General features: G+C 41.2%; 2 protein-coding genes across 4 annotated transcripts; both read right to left on the bottom strand.

Moving 5' to 3' along the window:
* Positions 1-661: 661 nt before the first annotated feature.
* On the bottom strand, positions 662-17,725 carry UBA2 (ubiquitin like modifier activating enzyme 2). 2 transcript variants are annotated; one of them, XM_048958653.1, is made up of 17 exons: positions 17,487-17,725; positions 13,958-14,041; positions 13,622-13,692; positions 12,380-12,444; positions 11,812-11,912; positions 11,532-11,653; positions 10,955-11,022; positions 8,607-8,728; positions 7,719-7,818; positions 7,027-7,184; positions 6,081-6,174; positions 5,876-5,988; positions 5,258-5,413; positions 4,515-4,611; positions 3,823-3,928; positions 2,948-3,084; positions 662-1,571 (listed from the first exon to the last, which is right to left on the bottom strand). In XM_048958653.1, exons 1-17 carry the CDS (start codon positions 17,628-17,630, stop codon positions 1,393-1,395), a joined length of 1,917 nt encoding a protein of 638 aa, XP_048814610.1. In that variant the 5' UTR covers positions 17,631-17,725; the 3' UTR covers positions 662-1,392. The 2 variants fall into 2 exon arrangements, with proteins under 2 accessions (XP_048814610.1, XP_048814611.1); XM_048958654.1 differs by lacking the exons at positions 13,622-13,692; positions 17,487-17,725 and having other exon boundaries at positions 13,958-17,352.
* A 1,185-nt stretch (positions 17,726-18,910) lies between these two features.
* On the bottom strand, positions 18,911-24,058 carry PDCD2L (programmed cell death 2 like). Of its 2 annotated transcripts, XM_048958686.1 has the most exons (7): positions 23,910-24,058; positions 23,666-23,829; positions 23,497-23,575; positions 22,414-22,808; positions 21,120-21,233; positions 19,664-19,812; positions 18,911-19,059 (listed from the first exon to the last, which is right to left on the bottom strand). In XM_048958686.1, exons 1-7 carry the CDS (start codon positions 24,024-24,026, stop codon positions 18,929-18,931), a joined length of 1,149 nt encoding a protein of 382 aa, XP_048814643.1. In that variant the 5' UTR covers positions 24,027-24,058; the 3' UTR covers positions 18,911-18,928. The 2 variants fall into 2 exon arrangements, with proteins under 2 accessions (XP_048814643.1, XP_048814644.1); XM_048958687.1 differs by lacking the exon at positions 21,120-21,233.
* Between the last annotated feature and the right edge of the window lie 171 nt (positions 24,059-24,229).

The raw sequence follows: 24,229 nt of genomic DNA, 5'->3' as shown, positions 1-24,229 counted from the left end.
AGAACCTGGTCTTCTATTAGACAGAATCAGATGTAGAACCTAAGAAATGCCATGTTTGGTTTTTACATTCATTACATGGTTCACATCTTGTTAAAAATGCAGTCAGTTTATAAGCTGCAACAAAATAAATCCTGTCCACTGTATTTCTCTACTTCGTAAGGCTGCCACTGAGTACTTATCTATGAATAGAAGCTGTTCTGGTTCATTAACACAAAGCTAGCAAGAAATTTCAGTGCAGTGACAGAAATGGCAAATTACCATGTTTTAAGAATCAACACTGATAGTACAGAGAGCTACTAAAACATGTCAACAAATGCAGTAAGCTTTAAGACACTGTTCCTAAAGGCTGCACTTTTGCCATAAGCACAAAGTATAGCACATAGAAGCCCAGTGCTTTCTCTTTCGGAAGGCACGAGGTGCTGAAAGCACGCGTGTGGTGATGCAAGTGCTCCAACTGAAAAACCCAATAAGTGTCCAAGGAAAAAAAAAACATTCACAAAGGTTTTATTAAAAAAAAATTCCCCTTTCACCTCAAACAAGTGAAGCTCAAGTTCTGTACTACTAGGTTATGTTTAGAAAAATGAAAATAGTACAGTAATTTTTGAAGGCTATACATTTTAAAATCCCATAAATCAGCATAAACTTGGACTGTGCAAGCATATATAGCAAGTACTTCAGATGTCATTTATTTGGTCCGTCAGATGTACAGTGTAGTAGTAGTATCTGAGTTTACAAAACATCAAATATAAATAACCAGAAACTGTAACAATACACAAAAAATTTGCTTCTTACATTGACATACCAGGCAGTACGAGCTGAAAAACTTGAGTAAATTAACAGTTTTACAGTAATGTACACAGTGCCAGTTAAAGTTTAAGAACACTGTTAAAACATGGCACTAATTTGCTTTAGTGAATTCTCTCCTTGTTCAGGGTATGAAAAATGTTTAGGACTAGACTAAAAATACTTTTCTTCAAGCAAAAGAAAAATTTAGGTACTTACAAGTCTGGGCATCAAGTGATGACCCTTTACTAAAGCAGAGTAGGTTTTTTTGTCCTACTGAGTTATACTTATAAGGTATTTACACAAAAATAACATGCTTATTTTCATGACTGTTTAAGTAAATACTTATCTGCAAGTATTTAAAAACTATGTTTCTACTACATTTAATATATGGAATTCAATATGGAAAAACTTCTAGAAGACTCTATTGAGATGACAGCTTTATCATCAAGAGAAACAGACAAAAATTATTTAAGCCAATGGTTTGGTATTTCCTCAGAACAAAAGCCTTACAATTAGTCTAGTTCTGGACATTTTTCACATCCCCAAATAATATGCTGTTGCTGCATTACATGGACTCAATCATTTTGTCAAACAACATCTGCATGTTCAGTCTAATGCTATAATTTCATCTTGCTCTTCTGTCTGCTCCGTACGCACTCTCTTTGTACTGACGCACTCTTTATCTTCTAGTTTTCTCTTGCGGCTCTTATTTTCCGTATCATCAGCATTACCTGAATGGCCTTCATCTTCAGAATCAATTATAAATAGATCATCTTGATCTGGAGCTGCAAAATACGTATTTTTTATTCCCATGGGTACTGTAAGGACAGTCTGCTCTCAAAAGAAAGCGCATACAGAATGCCCCTCACATAACAAATACATCTCGGATCATTCTTTATCCATAATCTCTGTCAACAAACGGCAAGAATCTTTTGAATTTCTCCACAACCTGTCAAATATGCTAGTCACATGGCTATTCCCTTTTCATTAGAGGTATGGAAAACATTTCAATAACTCAAATATTCCCATATTTTTAGGAATTCCCACATTAGCTAATGCGAATGCATTAGCACAATTTTTTGCATATATGAAGTAGAAGAATTGCATGCTATCTGCTAGAGTCTTTAAGAACCTTTAAACAAACACAAAGCTGTAGTCCAGCCTCACCTCTGGCTAGTGCATTCAATAACACTCTCCACTAGAAACCATGCTCTACGAGAGAGAAAACGTACAGAAAGGGTGGAGTGGCAGACTTGAAAGAGCTAATGGATAACAATGGATGGCGTAAAGAAGGGAAACTAGAACCAAACATGAACTTTCAGGACATGTGGTGGACTTCAAGAAGAAACTCACCTTAAAAATTAATTTTGTGCTAGTTTCTAATGCTATCTGGGGCAGAGGGGTTGTTTTGTACTTAATTTGAACCTACATCAGTACTCATTTAATCTTTCATGAAACAAAACACAAGATGCAACTGACTACACACTTCTGTGTCTGAAGTAGGACTCTCTGACAGGTAAATGAACATAATCCAAAAGCTTAGGATGGAACTACAGATATCACTAAAACACTACAGTGTTTCCAGTACATCAGCTTTTACTGCCTACACATCTTGTATTTGAGTTCAGCTATTGTGGGCATATTCAAAAGAATACCCTGTATTACAAAAGTCATGGTGGCACTTTTTGGGTAGCAAATACTTCTTTTTTTTTTGCCATGCCTTCACTCAGCAGGTGAAAAATAATTCTTTTTAAGCAGATTTAAAAAGACATCTTCTTAAATTAACAGAATAAAATGTGATCAAAGAGACCCACACAGTAACTTTTAATCTGTAAGGAGAAATCAACAAACTTGATTCTTTTTTGTCACACAATAGGGTATATTAACAAATTAACTGTATTTGAATCACCATGCAGACAGTGTGTTTCAGTTGACAATCTCCCTCAAGCACCTCCAAGTTAAATAATGTAATAATATAGTAAGTTGTATTTACTACAAACCTTTGAAACAGTCTATGCATTTTTACCGCTTAATATTATATTTATACAGGGGCAATTCGAGTGTCTTTCACTTCATATTGGCAAAGTTAAGTCATAAAATTCAAGTATTTTAATTGGACTGAAAGGCTATTTCACTTTGTTTAATATTGACTGCTATTTACCTGTTGATGTTGAAGGTTGTGCTCCGTCATCACTACCATTGGTAATGTTTTTGGATGTTGGTTCTGATGGTTTAGGGCCAACTTTTTCAGGGGTGTCGCCCACAACTTCAAATTCCACATCTTTTTCTAGGTCTTCACTGCAGAAAAAACGTATACAGTTCTGAACAACAGAAACACTGCCTTTTCCACAAACAAAATGTATCATTCAAATTATCAGAGTCCCTCCAACTGGGACAAAGTAAGGAAAATATACTCAAAAGAAGGAAAATCTGTTCATCCCTCCTCTATAATTTGTGCTTTGTCTGTTTGTGAATTTGTTCCCCCGCCAATGCCATGCCATAAAATGCTCAGGAAAGAAAGGAAATCATCACTACCCTAGATTACTTTTCTTCCTCAATCTCAACATTTTCATTTGCACCGAAATTGCAGTGTGTTGATTTACTCCATACAATGAGTGTATTACTTACCCAAAGTTAAATGCACACGAATTATTTCAAAGTGACTTCTCTTTGCATTACCATATCTGAACACAGATAAATGAATTACTACTTCAGCAGGTCTTTATCTGGTTTTACGCAGCTGTTTCTCACCTTCTAGCTGCTCTAAAAGCAAATCTAGCTTTGCACAATTCTTATGTTACTTAATGAGCAAACTGTTCAGATAAAATCTTACCAATTACTTTTGTAATAAAATAGAAATTAAGAAATCTAACACACTGAACTATATCCATTTATTAAAAAAAAAAAAACACCTTTAATTTCATTATATAAGCAACTAAATGTTTTAGCTTTATTCACAAATTTAAAATTCATAACTGGAAACTCGCTGTGGAATTCTATACATATACAAAAAAGTAATTATTTCAGAATTCTTACCTATGAAGCACATTGATTAACAGAGTATAATCCTGGAGGAAATCATCTGCTTGTAGTCGAGTGCCATTTCGAATTCCAAAGTCTGATAATTTCCTGTGGTTATTTGCTAGAAAAATAGCAAAACACAGTGGTGTGTACAGCTATTTACATAAAGACTGTTTTTACTATTAAAAATACGTATTCCAGAAGTTTAACCTATAAAGTGAACATTAATACTTACATCTGAATTGAAAGTAAAAGTTTACATTTAAACCTGAAGTTAAAACTACAGATTTTGAGTTATCTATGTCTCAAGTGTCATGTTCACGTAACTATTATTATGAATAGGAACATCTTCTGGAGATAATATGGGTACTGCAATAGGGCTTACAAGGAACATGAAGATAACACAAATAAGAAAGTGAAAAGGACTACCAACAGGGGAAGATAACTGCTGCATTTTTACAGCTGAATACCAGATTCCTGAGTGGAATCATGATGCTCCAGGTGAAAGTACTTGATATGGGAAAGCAGACCAGTATACACAGCTAGACAACACCACTAGCTACTCTTAAGCCACTTACATACCTGCAAATCCAGTTCTCTTCGATTATTAGTCTACAGGCTGAGCACTAAACCACTTACAATTCCTTGTATTTTAATTTCTTCCCAGTTTTTATCTACTTTTATCTAAAAAGCTTCAGTACACATACCTTCTGTTTCTCCTTCTTCTGAAGAGATAAGAATGGTTCCCTTTCCATCATCTATCTGTACATCTGGTGCTACCATAGCAAATTTTTCTTTCACTATCTGAAAAGATTGATTATATAATCAATATCTGCTTTTATAATGTTCATAAGACAAATAACCTTGAATTACAGTTTTTCCTATCCTGGCCCATGTTCCAGCATTTGCTAAAAGCCTAAACTTTGTTTCTTCTTTCTCATGGAAAAAAAAACAAAACAAAACAAAAAAAACAAAACAAAACAAAAACCCCAAAAACCTATCATTTTGTTACCTGAAATCTCAGGATCTAAAAAAATGATGTCTATGACACCTGTGATCTCACCTTTACAAGTTCAGATGATGCGCTGATTTGATTTTTTAAATACTTCTTTCATAAAATGGTAGCTTTAGAAATCAGTTGCTACTACAGAACTGTAATATAGCTACTGAACTATTCAAATGAAATGTTGGTTTTTTTTCCTGTTAGTTAAGAATAGAAATTTAAAAGACAAAATACATTCTTTCACAAGATATACAAGGACACACAAGTAAGATGCATACTGGCTAATCTAGCTTTTCTTTCACCTGAGAAAAATACAAAGAGCAGAGCAAATATGACAAAGTCATATTTCAGTTCAATATATTTCAGTCAAAATATATTGAACAAAATCTTTAATAATGTACAGAACTGGAATCAAAGCAAAAGCCATAGCTAATATTCAAGATTTACCTTGTCCTGGAGTGTTAGCACAGTAACTTTGTGTACATTAAGTCTCACAGTCACTTCTGGCTTACTTGCACATACGTAACAGTTAGGATTTGGTGGATCCAAAGCACAAGGAACCAATAGCTTCTTTTTGGGATTTGGCTGCTTGTTCAAAAAAATCTTGAAGACAGACAAGAATGAAACAAGTTATTCTGTAAGTAAAGCACTCATAAAATCTGTTTCCCTACAGATTTGTTCTCTTAAGAATCCCAGGTTGTCTTGTTCCCTAATCCTCTTTGACATGCCTACTAAACAGGAGAAAGTGTGTATTACAGCCAGGCCACAATGACACCTGTGCTGACTAACCAGCTACTGTCAAACAGAGCTGTAACATGTTTCAAGTGCTGTCAGTCTGGTTCTTTCTCTTATCCACCAGCCAATTTTCATGAAATCAGATGAAACTCCACAATCCTCAAGACCTCTACTTTTCTTTCTGTGGTGGGTGAATGTTCCTAACACATTCAGAATTACTGAAACAAAAAGTGACATGGAGTAAAACTACACACTAATAAAAGAAAGTTAAACATGACTGTTGAATAAATAATGAATAACAAGAAAGAGAAGTGTCTTATTCCCACTTACCGTTCTACACTGATCTATTTTTCCCGATAAAATCTTCAAACCCTCCAACACTATCAGACCAGCTATTATTGCATTAGTAGTAGCTATAGCTGGGATAATATTTCCTGCCATTGCTGCAAAAGAAGCAAGAGTGCATGGATTTTTAACAGCAAACGGAATGTAGAAGTTTAGGTTATTAAATAAAGCATTATATTTTAACTCTTACACTTGATATCAAATCTGCTCTTCATATTCATACTGAAAACATGCATCCTGAGGTTTGCAGCAGAAGTGACAAAATCCATTGCAGAAGGGTCATCCTGACAAGAAGTTAATGGAAAGTGCATTTAAAAATCAGATTACACACTGGAAAAACTTTGCAACATAAAAAAGTCTGTAAAATATTCCATTTCAAAGTATGTATATTTCCTCATCTAAATACTATGTTTAAACAGAGCAGCAGTACTTTAAAAACATGTTTAGAAAATGTATTTAGTATTTTAATACTGCATTAGTATATTAATAAAATGCCTTTTCATGTTCAAAATAATGTCTAAATAATAAACCTTACAGTGTTTTATGCTTGGTTTCAAACACTGGTATTTCACAAACAACAAGTATTTTCATCAGCTGTTGCAACACTGTTTTTCTGTTTTGGTTGTCACTCCCTCCCAACTGACACACTGCATTTTTTTCTTACGTCAGGTGACAACGGACCACAGGAAGCTCACACTGCCTCTGGGACTGAAGAAGAATTCCCTGCTTCTTGTTTTTCTTCTGCAGAACTTGCAATATGCCTCATATCTACTGTCAGAGCTAATTATGTCCAACTCTAGCTACAAACTACTGTGCAAGAACATGTTTTAGAGAAAGCTACAAAGGAAAAATGGAGTGGCATTATTAAAATATTTTCAAAATGAAAATATGGCACCTGCTTCTTAATTTGTGCTTTTCAAAGTTGGTAAATTATTTTACATCACAATACTTAATTGATAAATTCAATGACATATGAAGTACCTAAGGTATGCATTTGTTTACTTACAGCACATGCTTTTAGTGATGTGTCAGCCATTTTTGTCCTTAGCAGCACTACGCTGTAATTAAACTTAATCACTCCAACATTTGTATTAAGAACACAGAATGTAAGTTTCTTATCTATGAGGTAAACTAACCTTATCCCATATAAGCTCTGCTCCATCACCTTTCTCAGCCAGGTGAAGTCTCAGGGTTTCAACACTCTTTGAGAATAAGTGTGCATAGCTCTTGACATCGAGAACCTGCTGATCTTTCAAAACTGAGGATTCATTTTGTTGGTCAGATACACTTTTCTCTTCAGGAAAAGAAAAAAATAATACCAGGAATATTTATAAATTCAAAAAAAATTCTCTCAAAGAGCTAAGAATTTGCAGATTTAACAAAATTAAATGTTTTCTAAACTGAAGAACAGTACTCTTAAGCTACAGCAGCCCTGACTTTTTTTTTTAAGTCTGTGTTTTAAACTGCAACTAACAGCTATACTTTAGGGCATCTACAGATGTGCACAAGTTAAAACAAATGTAGGTTTTCAGCTTTTAGATAAAATGTATCAATGTGTGCCCTAAGGTCCCCTAGAGTAAACTGCCATGTAATTCTGTGAAATAGGAATTTTCCATAGCCAATACTGATCACTCAAAACAAGAATTCCAAAACAGTTTTTAGAAAAAAATGTTTTCTCTATAGGAAAAAAATATCTTCAGGAGTTATGAAGTAGTGTGTTCAGTATCAGTACCCAATTGTGAAAGTGAGAAAATGTACATGTCACAGAGCTGCACTAACAAACAAGAAATGTGACTTACAAGTACGTACCAGGAGAAAGAACAATTACCTTGATTTTGTACTTCAGCCCAATCCAGTGGCACTGGAGGCTTTCTTTTCCTCCACAGCTTATCCATTGTCAGCAAATATCTAATGTCATCTTTGAAAAGCTAGGCAACATTAAAAAAAAAAAAAAATAGGAAGAAGAGGAAAAGATATATTTTATTTTTTCATCTCCTTTGAAACTGAAAAAACAGCATTAGATTCATGAGTTTTTGCTTTTCTCCTTGATAATATTTCAAACAATACATATAAAACCAAACTCCACAATAAAAAAACTCTCAATGCTTTGTGCAGAAAGTAGACAGTTCTCATTAATTTGGGGGACACCAAAATCAAGAAACAGTCATCCAAACAGTGGGTCCATGTGAAGCTATTACTACAGCCATTTGTATACTAACCCCCTGCAATACTGTTACCTATATGAAAATTAATCTCACAAGGAAAATTACTGCTATGTATCAACACTACATTCTATACTCATTTCCTCTTTTTTTGCAACTACTTAGAAACATAACTCCTAAGAGTTTATGTTTTCTTATACCAGCATCTGATTATATACAGGGCATGAATTATATATTTCTGATCCTCAGACAGGTTGTGATAAGGCGCAGTGAAATTTCCACAGAATTCAAGAGATTACCTTCTCATATTACAACAACTCCACTGGGTTGTTTTACAATATGGACAAGCTGCTGAAGTTGTCCATATAGACACAAACAGAATGCCATAAGACAAGCAAATGTTGCAAAAGACCAACACAACAGCAAATTGATCAAGTCATAATACAGCTGCATGATTGATGCTCAACGTTTAGTGTTCAAACTGGATTTTGATCAAACTTTTAAACTTCTCATACACTTCAAATAAAGATGTTTTATTGGGGTAAAAAATGTACCTTGGTAAAAAGCTTAACTGGATCATATCCAGTTGATTTAGCCCACTCCTTGGTTGAAACACGTTTAATCTCACCATCTTCATTTGATGCTCGTGCTCTGGCTTCTGCTTCTGCTGGCTCCCCTATAAATAAAGCATTAACAAAATGTTAGTTAACAGGAAAAAAAAGGAAATCATATCCAAATATTTCCTAGTGTCAATGATCGAAATCATTCAAGCACCATAAAATGGCTTTACTATTCCCAATAAAAGCTAAATTAGACACAGTGCAACTGTGATTGTTCATTTCTACAACTACAGTTCACTAGTTCAACTCAATGCCATCAAATTCTTTTACTGGCAGAAACAATAAGCAATTGTTTCCTATTTCTTTTCTTCTCACTGTGTTGTGAGTTCATAAATTTCTCACAGTCTCCTTTTAGTTGTCTTTTTTCCTGGCTTAAGAGTTTTAGCCTCATTAGAATTTTAAGACAGATTATCAGCTTCCTACCTGTGATCATCCCCATATGATAATATTCTATCCTTTCAGGTGCTTTTAATTTCCATTTTTTTCTCCTAGTCACTTCCAGCAATTGTTATCTTGGCTACTAGTAAGCATCAAGTTGGTATTTTCAGATAACTATTAAAATCTTGACTGCATGCAGAAAATCAACTCAGAAAATCACCATTTCACATGCAAATTTGGGAATGTTCTCCCTTCCCTTCTCCAATGCATCTTTTTATTTATCTGCACCAATATTTACCCTGTCTAGTCATTTTATATTGTGAAACTTTCTTCTACTTTTAATTCTTCACATCTGCTGAACAGCACTGGAGACTCCTCTAATCACCATTTATCTCTATCATTTCCACTTCAGGATCTTCATCCTTTTTCCTGCAATACATCTTAGTTTCTTCAGTTTCCTTAAAAAAGAGTGCCACCTGCAGATTCACAATGGAGTACACCAGATATGCCTGTCCACAGTTTTGCCAATGCTTTCAAAGGACCCTAAAGACACATGACACGGTTTCCTTTCCCTTACTTTCACTCGACATACCATAGAAGGTCCCCTGATTCTTAGCAGCAGTAGAGCAACTGACAGTTTGATCACTACAGAGATGAGGCCACAGCTCAGTCCTCCCTATGATTGCCCTGGGATCCTTCAAGTAAGCAGCAGCATGTTTGCTGCCTTCAAGTACTCCCTCAGCTGTTGCTGTAGATGAGTTTATGTGCCACTCCCTTAAGAGTCTGAAATTTATTAAGGACGCCCCATAGGAACCATTCATTACATGAACGTTATCTGATGTTCAGAGAGTCTGAGGCTCTTTTTAAACTCCCTCTCCCAAGTTCACCACTTAAAAGAATCCAAGAGGAGAAGCAGTAAAGATGCTTATTCACCACTGCAGTGACTACGGCCACTGTTCATATAAAAAAATGCAGAATAGCTACAAAAACATCACACTAAACAGGCATCTTTTCTATGCAGATGAACATGGAAGTGTCTCAAACTAGAAGAATTGAGACTTGACCCCTGTTTTCCAGTTTGGCAATCCCTCAGCTAGGAGTGGAAAATGCAGTGTGACTACATACAGCACTCAGTTTTCAGTCCTTGGTTTAGAAAGCAAATCTTCCACCTGCAGGGAGGGAAGTACTCCATCAAATTCAATACACAGGAAAATACGTTGTCCTGCAAAGACCAGTAATATTTAATTTTCACTTCACTTCTCCATGCAGATGGGAAAGAGAGTTTGCTCCGGAGGGAATAGGAGTCTCTGAATATATATAAACTTACTCACCTAAATCATTTATCACAAATCTGGATGCATGAACTGCAACTTCACGATTACAAAGCATACTGACTGCTCCTCACACCTGCTCTACCCACATTCTTACTGAAGACAACTAATGAATGACAAGAGACCTATCTCACACTGTATGAAGAGGTTTTTGCAACAGCTGAAGTAATAATTTCATTAACGTTTTAGCTGCCCATAAGGGCTACAAATCTGACAACTGAAACTTTCAAAATACTGGCATTTTGAAGAGTGTTTTTTGCATGCTGAGCCACACAAAGCTCTCAGTATACACTGTGCATCAAGTTAACTAAAAACAAACTAACAAAAACCAACCAAAACCAAACCCAACGGCACTGAAATCACTGCAGACTTTTAATACATAGTAGTAAGTATGATGCACACAAAGGTGATCTGCTGCTTGCACACCCTAAATTCATGTTGTTCATGAGCGCTTTAAGTGGAACCCTCTCAGAAGAAAATGGAGCTAAACCATAACTTCAAGAAATGGACAGAAGGAAGTTAATTTCTGACACGTCTCAGTAACAGGCTAAGTACAATCTATATCACACTTACAGGCAGCTTCAGGATCAGCTCTGTCAGGAGAGACTTCTTGATCAGCATCTTCTTCTCCAAACAACTGACTGTACAGCAATTAAGAACAACACAACACCAGACTTTACTCATGTCTTATTGAATACTGAAATATTTGGTAATTGGTAAATGTGCACTTTAGAATTCTTGCTATCAGAGTGCTACTTCATCCACTGCATTTTAAACTGTTGGAATTCATCACATGCAGACTTAACATGGAGCATGCAGAAAACTCAACAGGAAAATGAATTTAGTAAAAGAGATGCATATGACTCCCTCAATAGTTCATCTATCTCCGCAATCCCAGCAAACCTTACTCTGTTTTAAAGTCATTCTGCCCTATTTTCTGTGATAGCAGAACAAGGCGTAAGTACTAACTGACATGCTATCTGTGTATTTTAAAAAACACAAAAAAGTCAAACAACTGGAGGTTTCTGCTGTTATCTACATTAGTTTTCAACCTGTGTCCTTAATTTCTCAATCTGTAGTTTTAGAAACCAACACAAAGAGAGTGAGTTACAGTCCCCATTTTGAAAGAAAAAAAGGAAAGAAGACTTACTTGAACAAATACTTGGCCCACACAATGCAATGGATAGGTTCTGATGGAGTGTTACGGATTGTGCAGCCTGGAAAAGTCTTCTGAGTTGGTTTAGGATGACATTCATAACACTCTGTCACTCCCTGGTGAAAAGCGAAATATTTACTCGTCACACCGTGAGACTACCGACAGAATGCACTACTATCAGATGAGCTGTAACTTTATCTCACAACACCCAACTCTGTTGTCCAAAATAGCCAATGATTTAAACTTAAAGTGACAGGAGTAGAACACAACTGACCTTCTTAATAACTGTTACTTGACCAAGGTAGCCTGCAGTTCCACTCTCTATAAGAGGAACATCAGCAGCCAGACACATCCTGTTCACATGGTTACGGGCAGCTGCAAAGCAAGAAGTTTTACAGAAATTTGAGTAAGTGGAAATAAGTTTGACTTCTACAAACACAAGCCAGACTCCTACACGCACATTCGTCCTGAATTTGCCTTATTTCACTAACATTAGCATTACGCCTCTTTCACAAAGCCCATTGTCCAACTGATACAAAATATACTGGTGCTATCAAATACAGCAGACAATTTAACAGTTATGCATTTACACAAAATACAAATCAGTTTCCATAAAGCAGTAACACAGCAGACTTGTTTACTTTCAAAGCACCTGTAACAGTTCTGCCTAAGCTCTCAATGTTTTAACAGTGCACAAAAGCATTAAACTACAGCTGGCTTAAGAGGATACTTATTTAACTGACACTGCTCAAGAACTAGTAGTAGAACACATCAGAGTTCTGTTCTCATGAACAAGCAACTGCACTTTCACCTTCAATGCAAAATCATAATGAAAACTTCACCTCTGTTATCCAGAGCATTCATAACCAACGTAAACTGGCGGAAGAACTCTACGTTATAGTCAGGGCTACAGAAAAGAAAAACAATATTCAAAATGGTACATCAAAGTTATTGGTTGATATGTCACAACAGAAACAACACACACAGAAAGGGCAGACTGATGTTCACGTACGGATTACACGCTCTACAGATTTACCAATAGCCCTTAAGCAACCCATTTGTCTTCAGACCATTTTAAAGCTGGGTAGAAGCATGACCTGTCACTGGAAGGATGCTATTCCAATCGCTGTCACTTTGACAATGAAACAAGCAGGCAAAAAAGTGTCTACACTGCTCTGACCTAATGAGTAAATTGGATGATCTCTGATAATTGACTTCAAAAACCACCAGCTGAGGGTAAGATGTGCACACTGCAATTACCACAGCTCATCAGACTGTTGATATCTCATTACAGTGGGAAAGCTCAATTGGTTTTGATTGTACCTGCATACCCTTAGAAGCCAAGATGAGGGACTTGAAAATCCTGACACCTTAGCATCTTCACATTGCATTTTTCTGACTTAAATAAGGCAGCAGCAAAGATGACAGAGAAGCAAGTAAACAGGATTAATGGTTTTATAGTTTTAGGAGAAGGATGCAATGAGCCAATGTTTCAGTGGCTGATCGCAACATCAGAGCTGAAACCTTAACATTAATTGAGAGTGTGACCTTTTGTAAAAACTGGACAAATGCACATTAATAGCTGGGAAATAACTATAATGAAAAGCTACATGATCTCGCACTTCACTGACTTGTTATGGACCATAAGGACTAGATCTTAACAGTTTGGTAACTGAGCAATATTTACACCTGCCTTTCAACCCCAATCATTCCATGATTCTATGCCCTACGCATGACAAAAGTTTTGGATGTTTTAATTTTTTTTTTTTTTAAATCAAGTACTCAACATTCACACTTTTTTCCTCTAATTATCACTCATGACATCAAGAAATCGTACAGCGTAGAATCTCAAGTAGTAATGTTGCTAATAAAGTGAGAATGAGACATAAGCAAATAACTACAGCTACCAGAATTTAATAAAATTCATGCAAAATCCACACTCCCATTCAGTGCAATGCAGTCTCATATTTACAGCTACCTTATTGCGGAAGGTTTGTGAAGTACCTTAAAGCACACCACTGCAGCATTTAAATAACAGTACTTGCAAATCAGAACACGTAATTAGAGCTTAAAAACAAACATACTTCATGATGCTATCATGGTAAGCTATAATATTAGCTTCTGGATAAAACTGTAACACGCTTTCCTTGGCAACCTAGAAATAAAAACAAAACAAAACAAAAACAAAAACAACACTTATTATTTCTTCCTTCTTTCTAAAGAGACTCAGTACCAGTTGAGTACTGAGTAAATTGACTACCTTAGAGATTTTAATACTTTTAAATGAAACTTGGAGACAGCCACAAGCAGCCAACCACCACTTACCTCTCAGCAGCATCAACAAAACTGTGACAGGTTTCTAACAATGTCCACAAAATAACACCAAACGAGTAAAACGTGAGCTTTGACTTTTTCCTCACCTGCGCTTTTGATCTTCCAACATGTTTCTTCTGAAACAAAAACTGCCTGTTGAGATTGCTGACATCAATAGTATCCAAATCAATCTACAGACACACAAAAAGAGCCATTTCACTTCTGCAGAAATAAAAGGAACAAAGCCATCAAATGTGATTAACTAAATCACAAAAGCTGTACAGACTCCTTCTTGGACCTCCATGCTTGTATTACATTTGCACAACTGTAGAAGCACCACAATCTTCAGGGATAAATGATCTTCATTTAAACGTTTATTAACAGTGGAACCACACCTCAAATATTGAGAGCTATATGACAACAACCTTTCTTTGGACAATCCCTACTAAAAATGTACATCAATTTTGAGATGCATAGGCAGAACATTTGGTGGAATGTCAATAACTGACTCTTCTATCTCTTGCCGGATGAAGGCTTTAGTAAGCAAGCATTAGGAGCACAGCGGACGCCAGAAATGCCACAGGACTCGGTGGCACCACGCAGGAAAGCCCCTGCCTGTGTTGCCGGGGCAGGAAAGCCGTACAGGAGTGTCCAGCTTCACGTGAATGTGGCTGGCAGGACATGAGGCTGCGCTGTCACCTAACGCATACAGCACAAGGCAGGCTTTTACTGCCTGCCACCAGGCAAGGGCGTATGAAAAATATAAAATTCACCTAGAAAAGAAAATAAATTGAATCACGTGATCAAGATGTTTAAAAACATACACCACAAAATATTCATGCTGCACGACCTTGAAGTACGTCATAACTTTAATTCCCCTCAGAACCATGTTCCTAATTGTTGATGCAGACACAAGAACCTCATAATCACAATCTGCCCCACAGGAACTCAGATTTACATCCAACAGTGAGAGGACTGATTCCTACCTGTGCTGTCACCACTCGTCACTTACACTCACGTTAAGTCTGCCCGTGTCCCTGACGTGCTTAAACAGGAACGGGGAGGGTGAGCTGACAGCTCTGCTGATCCCGCAGTACCCCCCCAAACTCCCACTGCTAACGCTGTCGTACTCAGCACAGAACACTTTCGGCTCTATGGAGGTACTGCTCAGTGCTGCTCAGTGCTCAGGTTACACACACCAGCCAAGAGGTGCTTTCATTTGCTTTTAATTTCATGACCCAAATTTGAATAAATGTAAAAGTACGTCACGCACTTCCCATGAAGGACTCTGTGCATACAGGATCAAAGATCCAACTTGATGTTATCTGAAGGAAGTATTTATTTAAATATTTAATTGTTTAATTTAAGGATTAAAATTTAACATGCTGAACACTCTACTAGCCAAAGAGTTTTAATTAAATGCTGCATAAAAGCACCAGCTGATACTGAGCGCACAGAAAAAGTAAGATGTTTCAGAAAGGTATGAGGAGGTAGAGGCTGTCAATCTGTATTACCCATTGTGTCCTCCAACTACTCGTGTTCTTGTAACCCCCATCAAAAGGGATATCTGCCCAAAAACACACTTCCACTTCCCTTCCCATATGACAGCCACATGGACCGCTTAGTCCAAAGCCATGAAGGTTGGGAACTTCGAGAGAAACTGAGTGCATTCATCTATTGATGTTCAACTGTCTAGAAAGACTTCAGTCCTTTAACTGGAGACTTAACTGACATCAGCTGCAAATGAAAACTGATCTCAAACACTACTGCCAAGACAGAAAAGGTAATGGAAATTTTTCTCCAAAGAGAGTACTTGACACCACTGGACTCCAACCAAAGCTACAATTCAGCTGAGAATGATCTGAATTTGACAGTCCTCAAGCTAAAGCAACTTTACACTGCTCTCACTTTTCAAAGTTAGAAGGAAAGGAACTTCCTAAGAATAAACTTCTGTGTTCTGAATACAGACTTGTATTTTGACATTTTGTTCTACTTTCAACAAAGTATATTTAGTTAAGCTCTGTGTTTCTGAAGTGCTCCTGTTCAGAACTGCTTTTATATTTTAATATTAATGCTGTGATAAATAGATAAATAGATAAATAATACACAAATACACAAACAAGTATTCTCAGACGTTTGAGTTCATTGACCTGTAACAATCAAAGGCAATCCCCAATAATACCACAGACAATGACATACAGTTTTTTTCAACTGACATCAAATTGCCCCTTTGCACAATTCTGTTCCTGCTCTCACCTTGTCTTCTGCCTATCCATTCCATATGCTATCAAAATGTTACTCCATTACATAAGACAGTCATATTTTTAAATGAGGATGGCTCTGATCCAACACATACTTAAGGTAATGGGAACCAATGGAGCAGACTCCAAAGACAATTATAAAAAATATCTAACTAAAGGAAACAACAAGCAGACTCCAATGGGATCTATGCTTAACGACTAACTGCAGAACCAGAAATTACTAAACTGTATGTTAGTGAACTGTGAGTGCACAGAAGTGGCAGAATAAGGTAGAAAAGAAAAAAGGAGGCACAGAAAACAGCACAGATATCACGTTTCCACTCTTGTGTTTGTTTCACTCATACCGTGTTGAAATTTGGTAGGCTCCCACTGGCAGACTCAAATCAAAAGGACAATTTGGAATTACACTTCGGCACGCCTTACAAATCCATTTTAGTGCAAAGCCTGAGCTGTACAAACGAGAAGCAGCTGGGCTCTGCTGCCGGCTGGCAATGCTGAGAGAAGCCGCTTCTGATAAGCTTCGCTCAACAGGTCTGAACGCAGGGACAAACTCCTCACGTGCCATAGGAACCGCTCAGAAGCGGCTCCCGGCAAAGCAGCGATGAGCAGACAGCAGAACAGCCCTGAACCCGCACTCCCACGGCCTCTTCACGTGAAGTTCTGAACGCAGATCTCTCAACTTCTCTAAGAGCCGAATAAAGGCACGAGGCCGGGCCGTTTCTCTCTGTCCCGCGCCCCGCGCCACCCTCAGCTGAGTTCCGCCCTTCCTACGCTCGCAGAGCTTCAGGAAGCAAAAGCGAAACCATCGGCGCGCGGGAAGCTCTCGGGCTTTGCGGCACGGGCGGCTTTACAGCTCAGCGTCTAATAGCATGGCTCTATCAGCGCCCGCTAAGTTCCGCGCCCATTAAGCCGCACGAAGCCAGCCTAGGGGTGGCGGGGCGGCGCATCACCGCTTCCAGCTTGCACCTCCGGCCCCGGGAGAGGCGCGGCCGCTCCTCCGCCGAGCGGTGGCCGGGGAGGGCAGGGCGACCCGAGCTCCGCGGCGAAGAAGGCCCGTTCGGCCGCCACGGCACTCGCTCCGCCGAGGAAGGCGGGCTCGAGGCCGAGGCGGCTCCCCTTTGTGCGGAGCCCGGCCCCCGGCGGCGAACGCCCGGCCCGGCCGCTTTGGCGGGCGCTCAGCAGTTTGAAAACACGCAGACAATGCGGGCGGGGAGGGGCAGCGCCACACCACAGCGCCGTGCACAGCGCCCCCATGCCCGCCGCCCAGCGCCCCCGGCCCCGCCCGCCCGGCCTGGCCCCGGCCCCTGCCCGCCCCTCGCCGCGGCGGCCCTCCTCGCGCCGCCGACCCCACACCCGGCCCGGCCCCGGCCCGCACCACGTCGATGTTGCCGAAGCCGGTGAGCACCAGGTCCTTGAGGAGCTCGCAGCCGATGCCTCCGGCCCCCACCACCAAGAGCCGCGCTTGGGCCACGGCCTCCGCCAGCTCGCTGCCCAGGGGGCCGGACGCGGGCGCAGACATGACGGCGGGCGAAAAACAGCGACGGGCGGAAAGAGCGGCGCCGCGCGGCTCTCCTCAGCCGGGCCGCGCTCCGGACAGCGAGCCCGCGCGAGACCAGAGCGGCGGCCGCCCGCCCGTCCCGCAGCGCCCTCTGGCGGCTTGGAGGGCCGCAGCCCGCCGCGGCGAGCGGCACAGGTAGACGGCGGGGGGCGCCGCAGCTCGGGAGAGCCGGGAATTGCCGGTTCGAGCCCCGCGCCCGCCGTTCCCCGGGCGGAGCGCCAACGGGACCCGGGAGCGACTCGAGGCGGTACCACGGTCTGGAGACGCGGGGCCTCACTGAAAGTCCGCCCCCTCTGGCCGCGGCACCCACAAATAAGGCACCCAGCTCCTGGCTGCAGCTGGGAAACGTGTCAACTGAGAGGGAATGAGGAAGCTTTGAGAAGTGTGAAGTGAGGTTTTTACCTAAATTCTCTCACTCAGCTCTAAAAGCTGGCATGGGAAGCTATAATTTATCTCTGAAAAACTGTTTTGCAACTGTTTTGCAAACAACATTTCATCAGTCCCTGCTCCCCCCCCCCAAAAAAAAAACCAACCAGCCAACCAAAACACTTCCAGTAGATTATTTGTACTGTGACATTAAAGCCTGAGCAAAAAGCTTGAAGGATGCTTACTTAAATCACGCCCCCAGTAAGACTCCATTAAAACTGCAAGAACAGCGTTAGCAGAAACTCTCACCTTTTCTCCACTCATTGCAATGTGATCTCCATCAGAACTCGTCTAGTCAAGCAAACATAACATCCCTCACTGTGAAAGCATACAGAAAATCTTCATTGCTGGAAGACTGCAAGGCGCTCTCATCGACTGCCCACTGAATTTCCCATCTGTCACCAATATAAATGAAGTAATTTGTTTTAAAATACTTATATTAAGCTACTCACTGCTAGTAGTTTCTAATAACTGGATCCCACTTGATTGACAACCACCAGCAGGATAACTAAGTGCAATTAGGCAGCCTCTTTCCTTTATTTTCTTCCTCAAGCTTTTAAAAACATAACAATAATCCCAAACTAATCTCCACTTAGAATTACCTCTTTAAACAAAGCAAGTTTTTTGTTGCCACATTTCGCAGCCATGCTAATATACGTCAGTTATTCTAGGAAATAAGCACCATGCCAACCAATGAATGTCATTTTTCACCAAATTTGAGGAGAACTCTGTTGCATGATCACATATGCATGATCACATACTTTCAGCTGCAGCAAAAAAACCAAAACAAAACAATAAACAACAGACTTTCCATCTATGTAGAGAAATACAATTTATTTAAATAATTTCTGGTCAGGGTCTTCTTGTACAAATACAAACTCTTCCAGAGGGCTTTGATGATTTGTTGGCCAACAGCTTCGCTCACACGTATAAACTATAACAGTCCCAAATTCCACAGACAGATCTAAAAACAAAACAATAAAGGTATGTCATATATTAGAAGAATGCTTCAGTTAGTGGCCATTGCTTATCACTGCAGTTCAATCTTCCAATCCAGAACTCATTTATCCATATTCAGCCTCCTATATACATTTTCTTACTTCAAAGATTTTACAGAAGCATGATTGAGAATTTTCAAAGAGTTTCTTAGGTGCCTGCAATCCCTTATGGCAATATTTATTATTTTCTGAGGCGTTTCATAGAACCATTGAATGGCTTGGATTGGAAGGGACCTCAAGGATCATCAAGTTCCAATGCCCCCTTTCTCCTTGATCCTTTAGCAGGGGAAAGTCACAGCATTACCTACACTGCTGTTATAAAAGTACACCAGGAAGCACATGAAGTCCAATGGAAGAGCTCCCATTTGCTTAGTGAAATCTATAATGGAAACATTATTATATCCATAATCTAGGTGCATATATGCATCTATTTGTAACCTATGTAATTCTATGACCAGTACAGTTAAGCACACCAGTGCCTATGGTTAGCAAGAAACAATCCAAATTACACTTTAGTGAACCTTACCAATATATTTCTAATACTCATTCAGCTAGGCCCAAAGTCAATACCTGCATCACCCCGCAGCATGCTGACCAGTGCTGGCATCAGCTGAAACTCGAATATTCTGTTGCTTCCACAGTTATTGCAGGCTGGAATACTGCTGTCAAAATTGGCTGGAGGACAAGTTATGAACAAAGGCTGACCACCCCAAGAGTATCTAAGAGAAAAAAAGAAAAATTTATTTTTTGTATCTCAAGTAACTAGGAAAAAAATCCACAAACATTGTTAGCAGCCAGTCATCTGCCTATGCTTCAGATGAGTCACTCAACAGAAATTAGATAGGAAAGGGGACAGTGAAAGGTCAGCACTTGCAAAGTCTTAAGGAAACAGATGGATCTAAGGGGGTAAATGGTTTAAACTGACACCTCCAAAGCCTGCTAAACTTGACTCAATTATACCAACTACACCTGCGGGGGATTCTTAAAAAAAAAGTTGTCTTAAAACGTTACTTGCACATTTATTTGTGTTAGTAAATGTTCTTTATAATATTTGGTAGTTAACTAATGGCTGGTTATGCAGACTAACATCCTGTCTGCATAACCAGCCCCTCAAACTTTGCCTCCTCACCAAAAAGCTGCCAGTTCCTCCTAGTTCTGGAAATCTGGCAGACAAAGGTTCTGCCACTATAGTGTGATAGCTCAAGCAGGTAGGTTGCATCCAACTCTTGGGATTAAAGAAGTTATGAACTAATGCCTTGTACGACTCATGAAAATGATGGGTATTATCTGGTACTACAAATAAGTCAGGATTTGAACACTGTGATACACTCTCACTCAGAAATAGCTTCTCCATTTTGGAGGAGTTTTCTCTGAGATTAAACTTACTTTTGCTCTTAGAAGAGCAAGTGTACGGGAACTGCTGAGTCACGGCCTGAACCTCTGATTGATCGCCTGAGGTGAGCCATGAGTCAGCCACAGGAGCACAGGTGAAGGCAACTCAGCTGTGCTGCCGGAAGGGCAGGAGCCTGGCTGCACCCCTCCTAGACCTATTGAAGAGCTGGCTACCAGAGGGGAAGGATCTCTTCTGGAGATCCACTCTGCTGGTGTTTTGGGGGTGAGTCCACAATAGGGGTAAGCCTTCTATTTATTCTCTTTTGTTATTATAGTCTACTTTGCCTAACTCTCTTTTTTATTTTGTGATTATAACATCCTAATATTCTTTGATTATACAGCAAGCCATTCTGCATGGTCACTGGATACAGTCACAAGCTGCAAAGGACCTCAGACTTTAAAAAGAGTAATTTCTTACTTCACTAACATCCCAAAGACTGAGCCATAAGCAGTAACAATAAGATTACAAAACTTCAGAGGGGGAGATAGCGTTGGAAGTGTGTAATCAAAACTTAGCAAATTTCTCAATTAAGAAAAATAAGTAAATGTATTCAATTAAATTGTTTATTTCTATTTACTGACAGCCTCCATCTATATGCTGTCTCTGCCTGTTACTACCAGCTGATCAACATACCTTAAAATCTGCTCTGGACAGACAGATATTCTTTTCATAAATTTATGGAATGCGTGGTCCCCGCTTCTAACTTCACTCTTCTCATACTTCTCATTATTACTTTCACCAGCAAAACTATGAGAGGAAAAAGGAACAAACCAGAAGTTCAAATTCAGTACAATAGGCATGCTTTAAGCAATCATAATTCCAATTAATAGATACTCATGTTATAGTATGCACACACACACACACACAAACACCAAACGTTAAATTAAGATGCAGTCACTGTTCCAGCTTGCAGCTGAACATTCTGCCTCTAGGTCCACTATCTGTTGCTGTATAATCGATAGATATCAATCACAATATAATTGTATAATCAATAGATATCAAGATGTTATAATCACAATATAATCAAGAGAGTTAGGCAAAATAAACAATGATAACAAAAAGAGAATAAGTGGAAGAGCTTACCCTTCGGCTGAGCTCACCACAAAACACCAAGAGAGGTGATCTCCAGAAGTGATCCTTCCCCTCTGGTAGCCAGCTCTTCAATAGGTCTAGGAGGGGTGCAGCCAGGCTCCCCCCCTTCTGGCAGCACAGCTGAATTGCCTTCACCTGTGCTCCTCTGGCTGACTCATGGCTCACCTCAGGTGATCAATCAGAGGTTCAGGCCGTGACTCAGCAGTTCCCATAACAGTTGCCAACAGTGTTTCAAACTATGATAAGATATTCATATCCATCAGATACCTGCTTATGCCTAAGGCTTGGTGTGGTCACCTATGTCAAAATCAGAAATACTTTCAGTACCTACACCCAGAAATTGTTTCCTTGACCCTTCTTTTATCAAAAACCCTGAGTCTAACTGGAATCCTCATCCCAGTCTCCAGTTGAAATCCCTGAGCTCCTCAGCTCTTAAAAATGCAACCAGAATAACAAAATCTGTAGCAGAATAAAGGAAAAAAAAGACAAATGTCCAAATGTCACAATATGAACTCATAAAACATAGCATAAGATTTTGTTCAAACCACACTGGTTTGGTTTCATAGACTGAAGGTACACTGCTCTGTCTGGATTCCAAGGGGATTCCAGCTGCTCAGTCACTCAGAAATAAATGCAGCACTGTATAACGCAAAGTTTCCAAGCTGGAGAAAACAGGTGCAATGCATTTCCTGCAATGTCCTACAATTGCTGCCTGAAGGGAGTCAGTTATGAACATATTCAGATCTAGTGAGAACTACACTTAGTTCAACACTCAGTACAAACTGAACTACACAATCCCTTCAGCTTCAGCATGAGGTTCAAAATGGGTTCTTACCTTTCTGACATCAAATGTTCCAGATCAACACCCTCTCTCTGCTGATACTCTTTCAATAATTTATTTGCATGATCTGTATCAAGGAAACCAGCATAGTCTGCCTCATCCACAACACTAATGTAATAGGAGTGGAACACGGGAGCCGAAGTGGCCGTCCCCATCTCCTCCCTGGGTAGGAGGTCTGTATTTAGGGAACCTGACACATCTGCAGCTTCAGACAAGCAAAGCTCTTGGAGCTGTGACACACACTGTGCTTCTCCAGATGCAGAGCTGCTCATCCCTGCGTTGAGGCCCAACATCTGAAGGGCACACGTGGAAGACTCTGCTCCATCGCAGCCTCCCCAGTCGTCTGCTTCAGCACACCAGTCCTTTGCAGAAAAGTTACATTCTTCTTTCTGCAAGGGAGGGAGAAGAGAAACATTTTCAAACTGACCACAGTGATGTGGTATCACTGCTATAAAGAGTAAGAGAAAGAAAACCTTAATCTCGTGCTTAGTGTTATGTTGCCCATCCCCTCTCAACACCAGGTACCAGAATATCCACGTTTGCTTCTTACAGCAGCACACTTATGGCAAAAAACCACAACAGACGGGAAACGGTGCAATAATGCAATGGCTGTTTGCTTGATGTGCTGCATCGCCATTCCCCTGTTGCAGGCATGACTGCAGGGCGCAGCTTGGAGGTATTTCTCTGAACCAGTTACTGCGCCGCGCTAAGCTCAAAGAATGGAATACGGAGATATCACACAAATTTCCCCCATTTTAACTGGAATATAAAGCCATTGCCACGGACCAAACTACCGCAGTGTAAATATCCCGGCTAAATCAGCACTCTGCCTGCCTGGCAGCATTCGCGTGGAAGAAACGCTTCTCCTGCAATCGCCCTACGCCTACCCGCTGTAACCGCGACCACCGCCCTGACCACAGAGCCCCGACCCCCGCACCACATGGATGTGAGGCTGCGGGCGGGTGCGGCCGTGCCGCTCGCGCAGGTACGGGCAGCGCCAGGCACGCGGCGCGTTCGGAGCCCCTGAGCCCCGCGCCTAACGCCGTCAGCCAGGCTACAGGGCAGCGCCGGCCGTACCTGACCAGCCGGCTTCGAGCTGCAGCCCCGCGCCTCCCGTCCTCGTGCCTCCAAGCTCTGGGAGCGCAGCACCTTCCAGCTTCGGGCCGACATGTGAGAGAGGACACAGAAAACGCGCTGGGTTACGGCGCTTCCCTGCCGCCCCGCGCGCTCGGCCCCGTACCCTCACCTCTGGGGCCGCCCTCGGCAGCCGCTGCCGGCGCAGGCGAAGACGTTGGCGAGGCGGTGGAAGGGAGATTCGCCCAGCGGGCAGTACACCTGCACCAGGTGCGCCAGCGCCGCGCCGCACGCCCCGCAGCGGGGGCAGCCCGGGCGCACGGAGGGCAGCGCGTCCTGAAACACACACAGCGCTCAGCGCCGCGGGAGGTCCGGGCCGCGGAGCCCCGTCGGGGCCAGCGCCCCCCGCCCCGTACCGCGCGGCCGCCCAGCTTGTTGGTGGCCCAGCCCGGGGGCTCCCCGCCGTCCCGGCACGGCTCCGCCATGGCGGCATCGCAGAGTCCCAGCAGCACCGGCGGCCCAGCCGCCGCCATGGCAGCGCCGCTCCACGCCCTACGGCGGCCGCCGGCGGACACGCGCCTCGGCCGGAGAGCGCCTTCCGGCTGAGGGGCGCGCGGAGCCGCGCCGGGCGGCAGGGGGCGCGCGCGCCCTCCCGAGGCGGCCGCCGTCTCGCGGCGCGTGCCCGCGGGCAGCGCGGAAGCCGACGTGTTCGGCGCCGAACTTGCGGCTGCGCTCA

This window comes from Lagopus muta, chromosome 12 (genome assembly GCF_023343835.1).
Source record: "Lagopus muta isolate bLagMut1 chromosome 12, bLagMut1 primary, whole genome shotgun sequence".
Classification (NCBI taxonomy): Eukaryota; Metazoa; Chordata; class Aves; order Galliformes; family Phasianidae; genus Lagopus; species Lagopus muta.
This window is presented reverse-complemented; position numbering and strand designations above follow the sequence as displayed.

Bases quoted from the DNA above. Each gene is read 5' to 3' on its own strand.
- UBA2 (XM_048958653.1), bottom strand. From the start codon at position 17,630: ATGTCTGCGCCCGCGTCCGGCCCCCTGGGCAGCGAGCTGGCGGAGGCC. The intron at 7,819-8,606 runs GTACATTTTTTA...AATGTTGCCTAG, and splicing joins CAGTTAAGCTTTTTACCAAG to CTTTTCAAAGATGACATTAG. The intron at 3,929-4,514 runs GTATGTGTACTG...CTATTTTTCTAG, and splicing joins AGAAGAAGGAGAAACAGAAG to CAAATAACCACAGGAAATTA.
- PDCD2L (XM_048958686.1), bottom strand. From the start codon at position 24,026: ATGGCGGCGGCTGGGCCGCCGGTGCTGCTGGGACTCTGCGATGCCGCC. The intron at 23,830-23,909 runs GTACGGGGCGGG...TGTGTGTTTCAG, and splicing joins ACAAGCTGGGCGGCCGCGCG to GACGCGCTGCCCTCCGTGCG. The intron at 21,234-22,413 runs GTAAGAACCCAT...TTCCTCTCATAG, and splicing joins GAACATTTGATGTCAGAAAG to TTTTGCTGGTGAAAGTAATA.